This window comes from Copadichromis virginalis, linkage group LG6 (assembly GCF_057382275.1).
Source record: "Copadichromis virginalis isolate Kocher_CV1m ecotype Utaka linkage group LG6, C_Virginalis_male_GT1.1, whole genome shotgun sequence".
NCBI classification, from domain to species: Eukaryota; Metazoa; Chordata; class Actinopteri; order Cichliformes; family Cichlidae; genus Copadichromis; species Copadichromis virginalis.
The window spans coordinates 17,883,039-17,895,249 of record NC_140623.1 but is presented as its reverse complement, the minus strand read 5'-3'; the positions used below and the strand labels follow the sequence as shown (position 1 = coordinate 17,895,249).

Below are 12,211 nucleotides of genomic sequence, written 5' to 3'. Positions count from 1 at the left end.
GTGTTTGGTATGACCACATTTATTCTTCAACACAGCTTAAACTCTCTTAGGCAAGTATTCTTATAGTTAGTCTTGTAAGGAATAGTTCTCCAGGCTTGTTAAAGGACATTCAAAACTCTTCTTTGAATGTTGGCTGCCCTTTGTTCTGTTCTCTGTCAGGATGATCCCAAACCTATTCAATAATATCAAGGTACGGCTCTGGGGAGGCCAGACCATGACTGATAGTGTTCCTGTGTGTTTTTCTATTTAGATGTCTCACAGCATTAGTATGAGAAATTGAGCTGTTGCCAATTAGATGTTTTCCACATGGTATTACATAGTAAATCAAAATCTGACTCTACTTTACTGTGTTCATAATTCCATCAGTTTTTACAGGATCCCCAAAACCACTGGCAGAAATGCAGCCCCAAACCATTACAGAGTCCCCACCGTGTTTTATCCTAAAGATGCCTCTAGACCTCTCCTGACCTTTTCTACACATATTGATGACCTGTTCAAATTTGGATTCATGACCAGACCTGTTGCTGCTGATCTTCAGTCGAGTCTTTGTGTAATTTAGCATACCTTGGTTCTTCCTTAAGAAAATCTTCTGCCACTGATACCATTATAGTAAACAGTAAATGGATCAACTTAATGGCCAGATGTCAAGTCTCTGATGGATCTCCCCCCCCCCACACACACACACACACTCACTCACACTCATTAAGGTCATGGCTTTCATATATTGATAATTTACAATAGCTCTTTTTTAAAGCCTTCCACGTCTCCTTCTGTCATCCACTTGCACATTTTCTTTTAAATTTTTTTATTGTAAGTACATTGGTGCAAAAACACTTTACTCCCAGTCAAGCTGTTTCCTATGGCTGCCCCGAGAACATTTTCGTTTTGTTTGTAATGGGTTGCTAGTAACAAAGATCCTATAGATACAAACTGAAAGTGGGCCTTTGTTATATTTGTGCAGACACAACACCTTTTGATCCCTTGTGTTAGATGTCTTTTATAGGCTTGAATGACTCAGGTCACTCCTGAATGGCTTAAAAAATATTTTCTGAAAATGGTCAGGTACAAGGACTGCAGTGAAAAAACTTGAAAAAACCTGCAGACCTATGGCATAAAACCAGCAAAAAATAAATAAATAAATCAATAAATAAGAGAAAATGTGTCCCCTTAGAATCAAACCATAAAGAAATTACAGTAAGGATGGCAATCCTTCAATCCTCAGCCCACACAGGACCAGAGGGGAGCTTTGATTTTCCAAAGAAAAACCTGTAAAGTTAGCACCGCCTGATTCTCCAGCGCAAAACAACCTTTCAGCCACGTTATAGTATACTACTATTCCTTTCAGTTAAATAAAACCTGCAATTACCCCCATTGTTCCCACCACAAAACGAAAACAACGGTCATTGGGCACGCGAAGAAACGACGGCGGAAGTATCCTGACTAAGCTATCTGGCGCAAAACTCTGCTGGCAGAAGTTTGCAACACGCACGCAGATGTCAGTAGCGGAGTTTCTCAATCTGTCACTTTAGCTAGGTGGAGTACATTTGATGGAGGAAGGAAAAAATTGGACACAGCACACTGACTTTTTGACCACTGGTGTCAACCGACTTCCGATGAATGCTTCAGGCGATATCGTATCTTTATCACTTCTTAACCGTTACACTTGCTAGTCATTCTGGTTTTATTTGACAGCCGTGGAACTACACCCATGAGCCCTTGTCAGAAGTTACCATGCTAAACAACGTTAGCTGCTGCTGCTACTTCTTCACGTAGCTATGCTTTCTCAGCCCGACTCGAAGACTCCTAAAAAACGACCCGTCATTTAACAGCAGCGACTATTTATTTGCTCGAATTGCAAACTGAACCTGGATTTGTTGTGCTTCTTTTTTTTCCGTGTGTGAGTTTTCCGTTGTTTGAAAACGAAGCTATCAATCTGTCACAGCAATGGGACTACACCCGCTGGAATTTAGTGAGTGCTATCTGGACAGCCCGAGCTTCAGGGACAAAATAAAGTCACACGAAGCAGAGCTGGACAAAACTAACAGGTTTATCAAAGAGCTGTACAAAGATGGGAAGAACCTCATCAATGCAACCAAGCGTAAGTTTGACGTTTTTAATATTCAAATGGTGCAAGAAAATCAGTGAGTCACAGACAAATCGAGCACTCAGCACTGATTATGTTATGAGCGAGGCTGTTGAGGTTAATTGAAGCTAGGTGTGAGGAATATAATGGACATGTAGAGGAAAAACGTTTTTAGATCTGGTCTGTCAGTTTGGCTCAATTTGTCAACACTTTGCAGTGCCGGGCTTCAGTGCAAATATCCTTAAACTTGGGGATGTGTACATGACTGAGAGTCCACTCCCTTCGCAGAGTGTAACGTTTGTGTTTTAATTCATCAAAGTTTGCTCCAGACATATCGCCCGTGTTTTAAAAATAATGCTAATTAAACAAACAGGAAAAAAAAAAAAAAGATAAAAATGAGCGATGAGACGAATAAAGCTGAGAAATAAGCAAAGACACTCGGGGAAAGCACCTGAAATACAAGAGAAGTGAAAAACGAAAACCTAATAAGAAACTGCAGAGCTTGTAGCGTCTCTGTTTATGAGGCGCTCGTTAGTAGCTGAAGGGTTATTGTAAGACGAGATAATGTGGGGGAAACAAATGTAAGTTTTTGTTTTATTTTATGGGGAAAGTTTTGAGTCGGTGTGAACCAGTGCTCTGGATTTTTTTTAATAACACCTTACACTATTTGTTCAGTCACACACCTCAGCTGGGTTAAAAATGATTACATTATCTCCTTGAACTCTAATCTCATGGGCTGGGCTTGTCTGTAGGTTGCCCTGTGCTTAACGCCAGGACTTAAACACTTATAAAACAGACTGCCTTGCCTTGCTGGAAATGCCATGAATCATTTCTAGTTTCTGAAACACTGTATCTGAAAGGTTTAAAATAATACCAATCCTATTTTAGTGAACTTTTTTATGCTGATGGGGGGCTAAAATTTACCCTCAGGCTTGCTTTATTGTCTGTCTGTGCTGCTGGTTAGTGTCAGGTATGATTTTCATACTTGCTTCTAGAAAAGCCTAAAGTCTCCCAAAGCTCACATTTACTAGTTGTTTTTTCATGCTGACTACACAGTGCACAAGCACTGCATGAGCAGACTTTGAGGCAAAGGGTTAATATTGTAAAGTATTAGCGTGTCACAAACATAAGATTATAAGTATATGAGTTTGGTTTAGTGTTTCCTACAGCAACAAAATATTTTGACTGATTTTCAAAACTGGCTCTCTGATTTTGAGCTTGATGTTTCTATTTATATCCTAAGCTTTTTTTTTATTGGAAGGACAAGGTGTGTGGTATGTGAGATACTTAAGTTTTCTTGCATGTACATGAAAACTGTACTCTTGATGCAAATAGTTTGTGGCGTTAAAGTTATCTTTGCATCTCGTCTTGAGATTCAGTCTTAGCCACACTCTAGCTTACAAAAAAGCCTTTGGCGCTTAAAATATTTTAACCTTTTATGTATTTTTAAATGCGTATCGATTGTCTTTTTATTTTAATTACGTTGCTTTAACGTAAAGTTGAGGTGGTGCATTTTTTAAAATCTTTTCTTTTGGTTACAAAGGTGCATATTAACTGGTTGTTATGTGGTGTGTGCTTGTTTGTTCATTAGGTCACTTAAATGTGCTTTAATTAGAAAAAATATGTGTGACTCAAAAATATGTATCACATCAAGTTGTTCATGTTATAGATGTGTATTCTACATGGACTTAAAATCTGCAGTTCATAATTTCCCTTTCTTTTCCCCCAGAAATTTAAAAAACTTGTAGATTTACATGCAACAAAACAATTTTCATTTCTTTTTAGTTTTTAAATTTTTTTTAACTTGAATTGTTTGTGGTTTAGTAATGATCCAAATACGTAAATAGGACCTTTAGCAAGCTATTAAATGCATACATTAAAGGCACAGAAGTCACCATATTTTGCTTTCTGACTGGGCGGGCCGCGCCCTAAGCCATGTGTGGCTGCATTGAGCGTGAGTTTTTCCCCTCACAACTGAGAGGTTTGCTGGACAAGGGCTCCGCGCACAATAGTGCATTATTTGCACTTTATGTATCAGAAACTATTCAATAAATTACATTTTTGGACACAGTTTTGAGAAATATTTGCAGATAGTAAAGTTTCATGTTGGAAAGTCCATTTTTAAAAATGTTTTTCTTGATTGTGTTATTACTTGGCTGCTTTTTTGTGCACAGCCGGGATTGTCGGCCTGTTTCTTTGCCTTTTTGAATGTTTCCATGGTCTCATTGGAGCTCTTTGCTACTCTGACCCCCCTCATCATAGTGACTCCCTTGACACTTAAACTTTAAAACTTAACATATAAACTTAAATTCTTTCAATCTGAGTAAAGATCTTAGGAGGATAGTTGTGTACCCTCTAAAAGGACATTTTGGTTAAAGTTGTCTAAACATGTTTCATCTATACAACTGTCACATTGATTGAACATGAGGAAACTGTCCTTATGTTATGTACGTTTAATAATGCCTGCTGTAATTTTTGTGACTTTCTCATGCCTTAGGCCAGAGTTATGGTAAACTGTGGACATGTACACGGACCCCTCAGCTAGGATTTTTACAATGCTACTTTTCAATCCTCTTGGAAAATGGGTCCATAGCTGGTGTCATTACAGTTGAGGGTGTGCAGATGTCAATACAGTCACATATGCCTCAGACCTTTGCAGATGCTCAAGGTGAAATGTTGGTAGTATTATTATTTTACTTGCACCAACAAAAAATGTGAATAGCCTCCGCAGTGTTGTGGTGACTCACTGGCAGTTGATGTGATGTTGGTGCACTGCTGTGTTGGTATAAACTGGCACAGTGACATAGTGTCTAGTTTCAGTATGGCATGTGGTATCTTGTATTTAGCATCGTATTTGACTGTAGTTTTTTTGCTTTGATTTAAAGTAGAGTCAGGATGGTAGCATATCACTGCTTTCACTAAGTCTGTGTTGGTGTTTTTAGAAAATGACAAGAAATAGGAAACCCTGGTCATGCTCTCCCAATGGGACTATTGCAAAATCTGTTTCAGGAAGGAAGTGATGGTTATGTTTTGACATTAATGAAGTTTGCTCAGCCTAATTCACTTGGCCTGTGCTGAAGCCTTTAATGGAAACTATTTTGTCAACAAAACTGTTTTTGGTGTATTTTTATCATTCTAATCAGGAGCCATTTACACTATTTGGTAGTGGCAGCAATAGAGCAATTTAAACATTATAGAGCTACTGCAGCAGATTGTTAGATATGGCTTGATTGCTTTAGATGTTATCTAGACTTAAAGCAGAACTTTTTGATTTCTATTTCTATTTTAGGCTGTTCTTTGTGCTGTGCTGAAGGTTAATTTAAAACAAAGCTAGTCTGTCCAGGGTGGAGTAGGCTTTCTTCTATTGGTGAACAACAGATGATCAAATTAAGCGTCATCAATTTCAATAATTTATCATTGCCTCAAGTTTGATGGTTGTAGTTCTTTTTTTCTTTTTTGTCTTAAGCAAAAGAATATTTTTGTTGTTAGGATAAAAAAAAAACAACAACAAGCGCCTGTTTTTATGCGTTGTCGTTAGCAACAGCGACAGTAAAACCATCGCGTGTCCGCTTGTTTATTTTCCACATAAACCTTTCACAATAAAGCTGAAGATCCTGTAGAGACTTTTCAAAATAAACTGAATCACGTGAAAGAGTATGCAGAGTGTTTACGGATGAGAAGCAAAAAAGAGCTGACAGGTGCTAAAAAATAAACCTTAGACTCAAACGTTAGAACAGGCTTTTCCCCGCAGCACGCCGTGTAATAAATACTCACAAAGAAAACAGCGGCCGTTACAACTTGTGTCTAAAAATGTATAGTTTCATGCATCGGTTAAAACACTCGACTCCACGTACACGATGCCCAGCTGGAAACACTTCCCGCAAGTCGAGCTGCCCGAGATTCACAGAATTTACAGAAAATGTTCAAGTTTTGTGATTTATATCGTTATCGGGACGATAGATGTCTTATATCTTATATCGGGATATGAGATTTTGGTCATATCACACAGCCCTACTCTGCAGCATGTTAAAGTTCATGGCAATACAATTAGGAAAAACATGAACACATTTGGCTTGTTTGGGAGAGTTGGCTGGAGAAAGTGTTTTCTTAGATTTGCAAAGAGGCATCTGAACAAACCCTAAGACTTCTGGAACAATGTCCGTTAGACAGATGAGACCTAAGTAGAAATGTTTGGCTGTAAGATACAACACAATGTTTGATGGAAACCAAGCACACCATGTCAGTACAAACACCTCATACCAACTGTCAAGCACGGTGGTAGAGGGGTATTGATTTGGGCCTGGGCACCTTGCAGTCACTGAGTTGACTACAAACTCCTCTGTATACCAAAGTATTGCAGAATGAAATGAGGCCATCTGTATGACAGCTAAAGGTTGGTCCAAATTTAGCTGTCAAACAGATGGCCTCATTTCATTTCAAGGTTGATTCAAATTGGGTTATGCCAAGCACAATGGTTAATCTGCAACAGAATGGCTGAAAAAGAAGAAAATCAGATTGTTGCAATGGCCAAGTCCTACACCTGAACTTGAATGAAATGGTGTGGTGGGACATTAAGAGAGATGTGCATTTACAAATGTCCACAAACCTTAATGTGCACAGTCTTAAAAGTCTATCTTACAATGATGTAAGAGACTGATGGCCATACAGAAAATGGTTACTTCAAGATATTGTTGTCAAGGATGGTTGTACAAGCTAAACTCATAACATTTAGAACAGAATAGAATTCAACTTTATTGTCATTGCACATGCACAGGGCAACGAAATGCAGTTTGCATCCATCCAGAAGTGCTTTAGCCATGATATAGATATATTACAATTTAATGAGTTTTAAGTAAACCTCACAATTCATATAGTCCTTTCCGGTTTCTGTCAAACTGTAAGTATGTGTCTGTTTAGTATAACTGAAAAAATAAAATAAATTATTGCAATTAATTGTAATTTAATGGGTTGTTATTGTAATGTCAGAACTGTCAGCTCAATAACTGAAGGTAGTAGAGTTTGATGGCCTAAAATGGATTGAAAGCTCTACAGATAATTTTCTACAAATATTCTGATTCTTAAAATAGAATAATAGATTTAAAGTCTGTCGCGCTGCTCTAAACTTTTGATCCTGTTCATAGCTGGCATAGCTATTTCTTGGGTGATTTGATCAAAGTACATCAGTTTTTAGTGGGCAGTAGAAAAGTCTTTAGATGTTTTCAAAGTGACAAAATCTGCCTTTTACCGCTCCTGATTTGTTTGCAGAGGTCCTTCATGGATCTACATGCCAGTTGTTTAGGCGGTCCTTTAGTGTAGTCCAGTACACAGGAAACAAAACGGCTATGGCTGAATGCATCCTAAGTGTCTTTACATCTGTACTGTGAAGCTGTCCACTTATTGCAAGACCACCCAAGTTAATGCTGGGTGTGAACAGGGCCTTTCTCTAAGCACAGGGGTATTACTAAGTTTATAGTATTTTGGGCTATACCTAAAGTTTAAGTAAGGTACAGCGTTGTTAATGTACATTCGTAGGGTGGAGCTCAATCACAGTCTAGCTCTGTTTAGGTGGATACACTCTGATAATAGGGTTACAGTCTCATGAGACACTGTGTTTGGTTAGTCTTTTTAGAGAGAATCCTACAAACAATCAGAAGTTTTCTTCTGAGTATGCTTTTTGTAGTTTGCAACTTTGAAGTTAAAAGGGCCACATATCTAGATGCAAGATTGTGTGCTTTTTCTTGATGTGTAGACATGATTTGAGGCCGCTAAGCTGTTTAATCTGCAGGCCACTATCCGCTTCACAATAAGCTGCAACACTCGACAGTATTGTACAGATGTGTTATTTAGAGGTCTGCAGTGAACACTAACATATTTAATCTTGAATGCAATTTAGGTATAGATTTTTTAGTTTCATGATAATTCTTTTTTCCTTTAGTGTTGCCCTCAGAAGGCTCAGTTGTTTGGGCAGTTCAAAGCACAGTTGTTGTTCTAGAAATCCATTCAGTTCTCAGCCTTTCAGTAACTCCCTTGGCTGCTACAGCTGGGAGGATGTGCCAGTATGGAAAGTCCTTGGTTCTGGGAGGAAACTTTGAAGCGGGGCCTTGGGCCAGAGAGGCATGACATGGAAGTGCCCATTAGAGGAGCAGCATGCAGATGTGCTTCTGTTTCAGAGGGTTTCCTCCACAGGAACTGTGTCCTGTCTGTACCCTCTCAGCTACACGTCACTGTTGTCTTTAGTAAACCTTCTTTGCTCCCCCAGGAAGTTTTGAGTTCTCAGTTTCTGAAGATCTTGTTATTTGGGCAGTCTTGTCACTGCTCACTTCTCCACTGCCCCTTGCAAATTGTGTTTTCGTGTTGTAATAATCTGGAAAACTGAAGTTAGACAAAGTTGCAGCAAGATCAGGCCTGTCTCTTCCACAGCTGGACTTGCTCAGGTAAATTGACCAAACAGTTCAGAAAAACAATTCCATAAGTGTAATTTTTTTTGTAGTTTCACTTTTGGTTCCACATTGAAAGCCCAGCGATGTGAAGGTCTCTTTCTGTCTGGCAGACAGGTTTAAGAGTAGCCTGCCATAGTGTGCTTTGGCTCACTGCTCATCTCTGTAATCACATTACTGATTCTGCCAAAGAGCCACATCACAATCTTTCATTAAAATCGCATTAGCACAAGACGTGAAGTCATGTGGGAGGAACGCTCCTTATCTCTCTCTCCAAGGAAGAGGTCTACTATAAAAGTATATTACATTGCAGTGTTTCAAGGGCTCCTTTTTTGGTGAGGACACCTTTCACTGCATAATGAAAGAAAAGCATTTTTGGTGTCTGAGGGGGGAAGAATACCTCAGACACTGAAATATTGTGATCAGCCTCTTGGCTGTTACTGACAGCGTAGCCTCACCCAGCACACTTGTTTTGAGGTTCAGGGATACGTAAATGAAGTAATGCATGCTTTCTGGTCAGGGAGCTGCGGGAGGGGTCGGGTGAGCTGGCTCTGGGGAGGGCAAAGGTGGAAGGCAAGTAGAGCTGGGATACAGCCTGGAAAAGATGGGAGAGTGGAACAGGAAAGACTGTGGAAAGGCGCGGCACGTAAACACTGTGGGCTTGCATTAGGCAACTCCTGACCTAAGTGGCACATCTGGTGAGACTATAGAAATCATAACAAGCAACTTTCCAACAGATGCCAATAAATACACTGTGGACTTCTTCTGCAACTGACCTTTGACATGGACTTACATTTTATAGTCTGTTATGGAGAAAACCTTAGCTACTGCAGTCCCAACATGCATGTTAAACGTTCTGCTTTAAAACCCTCAGCAAGTTAAAAAGGATTTGGGCTAACTGTTGTTGACTATCAGTGATGTTAATCTGTAAAGCCCAGTGTAACAGAAAACATGAGGCCATTTTTTTATAAAGAGCACTGGTGAGCGTGCAACCAGTAACTCTACAATCAGTTTCATTAATATTCAACTTGTAAGTGCCAGTATTTTCCAATGGATAGGTTGCTCTGAACAGTTTATTAATATATGTTACAACACAGTGCTTTAAGCAATCAGGCTCCATTAACGAAGCTGTTTGCACTGTAACAACAGACCATTTTGTAGATTAATCAAATATCTTGACAGTACAATGACTCCAAGTTGTTGTTTTTTTCCTGGTGTTAGATTCATTATTGTCATTGACTTTATTTTTTTTTGCTTTTGTTCTTGTGAATGCCAGTTCTTAAAGCACCTGATATTAATACAGTGTTTGAGAAATTAAATGGATTAATCAGTGATTTTTGGTGAAGGACCAGGCAGTTAGGGAACTTAATATTACTATTGTCCACCAGACCTTTGTCTGAAGTGAGTTTTACAGCACAGTACAACATCGAAGTTATCAAATATATTTAAAATAAAGCTCCCTTTATTGCCGAACTAACAGGAGATCAGCAATGTGTGATTTTGGTGATACTTCACTGTGTAAATTGTATATATTTTTGTAGTATTGGACTTTTTCTGGCGTTTTCCAGTGTTTCACTTTTTACTTGGTCCCAACAAAGTTGATGCATAGCTGGCTCTATAGAGATGAGTGCTTTGTGGCCCAGCTTCCAACTTGTTCACAGTTGGAAGGAGGGTTTTTTGTTTTTTTAATAACACTTTAGTCATGCTCAAATCAATGGTCCTTATATTTTTCCTCAGACCTTCCTCAGAGGCAAGAATAAACATTATTTATTGTCTTGTGTCTTTAAAGTCTTGCTGTTTACTATATCTTTGGTGGAATGGCAAGCCTAAAGTTAAAGTGATGAGCTAATGCATACAGCATCTAAATGTTCTGCTTGCACAGTAAGCACACACCCTTGAATAAGGTTGTGGGTTGCCAGGTTGCGCTGACAGATGTGTTGAAATTTTATTTAGTATGTGGGTTGTGTACATACACTGTTTCATAGACCGTGTGGTAAGTTGGGTAACATGTATTTCAATTATTAATTATAAAGCTTGAGGGACATGCAGATTACAGATGTTTCCTGGGAGAAGTGGCAATAGGGTTGATTGGCAGTTATGCATAGTACTTATCACAAGTCTAGCCACACAGCAGCCATCTAGGTAATGCTTAAGCATCATTTTGGGCTGACAATTCAAGACACTAGAAACATGAATAGAGAGAAAGTCAAAACTCTGATTCAGTGAGACTGAGGCATAAAAACTGTATGCGTAGACTCAACAGTCAAATCTGATTAAATTTTTTTTTTTTTTAAGTATGAACTTAAAAAAGATTTTTTTTAAGTATGCAAGAGCAGCATATCAAAGCATTACTCCATCATTTATGCTTTAATCCAGAGCACCAAGTCAAGCAAGGTCTCTGGTTTATCCCATCAGAGCACTAAACAAATGCCATGCAGTGCAACAACATTCTACACTATGTGCAACAGCACAATGGGCTTATGTTTTTTTTAGTTCGGCTGATATAAAGCAGATGATTGGCTTTTTAGTGGGTGTTACAGGACAACCACCATCTTTGGCTTTAAAATATTTTTTCCAGAGGTTTCTATTAAAGATTCTTCACTCGTTTTGCTCTTTCTTTCTTTCTTTTTCTTTTTTTAAGTAGTCTTGCCCTTTGATCGGTGACACTCTACAATAACCAGAGTCCTTTAATTCACTACCCTTCACATTTTGTTTGTCTTCCTGAATGGGCATGCCAGTGCTAATGTCACATAGCTGGCCACTTATTTTCCTTTGCTTTCCGCTTATAGAACAGCATAGCCTGTGATATCAGATACAAGTAAGGTGGGGTCTGTATGACTCGCACTGTAAATCCAGAAGAGTAGGGTCTCTGGTGTTCTGCGGAGAAACTAGCCAAGTTTGACAGTTCCCAGGTTTGCTCTGAAATGCCTTGCTTTAAAAGGCAAAAAGCAGACGAAGCTTTTGCCTTGGACTCTTGCATGCCCTAGTGTGTGTGGTATGTGATAGTTGCTGTCCTGAAGGAAAGAATTATCGTTTCAATCTCTTCTGCAGACCTCTCATCTGACACGTTGTTTATCACTGGAATGATTGTATCCAATTAATCTATGCTGTTGAAACTGTACAGGAAAACAATGCCGGGTTTTTTTTTTGTTTTTGCTTTTTCCCCTTATTTGAGTGTTGCCTGGTGTTGATTATTGCTGGAGCTTCATGTAACTGGATAACATTCATTCTTTGTGTCTTATGTAATGAAGTCCACAGCTTGGCCTGAACTGTCCACCCTGAAGTGTGTTAAACATGCTTGCAGCCTATGTAATCAGATTGCAGATGGGTGCGACCTGCACTGCACATGTGGCTCTAATAAAAACCATGCAAATCTGTCTGTTGACATCAGTGTTCTGGAGTGCATATTAATTATCCACAGTGTTGTTAGCCCTGTATTACCTTTTTTTTTTTAATACACAAAAGATGTTTCATATCCTAATAAAGTAACATACAAAAGACCTGTGTCTTTTTCCCCCCATGATCTTTCTCTAACAGTACAAAAACAGGCTACAACCCAAAACATCTGGAACTCTGTAATTTCACCTTTCACCCTGTAAATAGTACAACAAGAAGATATTGAATTTCTAAAAAAGTTGTGGGCATAAAAAGTTGCAAACAGCTTTTTGTCTGTTTTTAGGCTAAATGCAAC

The 12,211-nt window shown here is 38.8% G+C and overlaps 1 protein-coding gene across 2 annotated transcripts in view; it reads left to right on the top strand.

Annotated features, from left to right (window-relative positions):
* The first annotated feature begins 1,411 nt into the window (after nucleotides 1-1,411).
* arhgap10 (Rho GTPase activating protein 10) overlaps nucleotides 1,412-12,211 on the top strand; it is a 52,658-nt gene continuing 41,858 nt past the window's right edge. Inside the window, exon 1 of one of the 2 annotated variants that reach the window (XM_085459006.1) lies at nucleotides 1,412-2,098. In XM_085459006.1, coding sequence (XP_085315132.1) covers nucleotides 1,945-2,098 — 154 coding nt within the window. In that variant the 5' untranslated portion in view covers nucleotides 1,412-1,944. The remainder of the gene's footprint in view (nucleotides 2,099-12,211) is intronic. The other variant, XM_085459005.1, reaches the window with a different exon arrangement.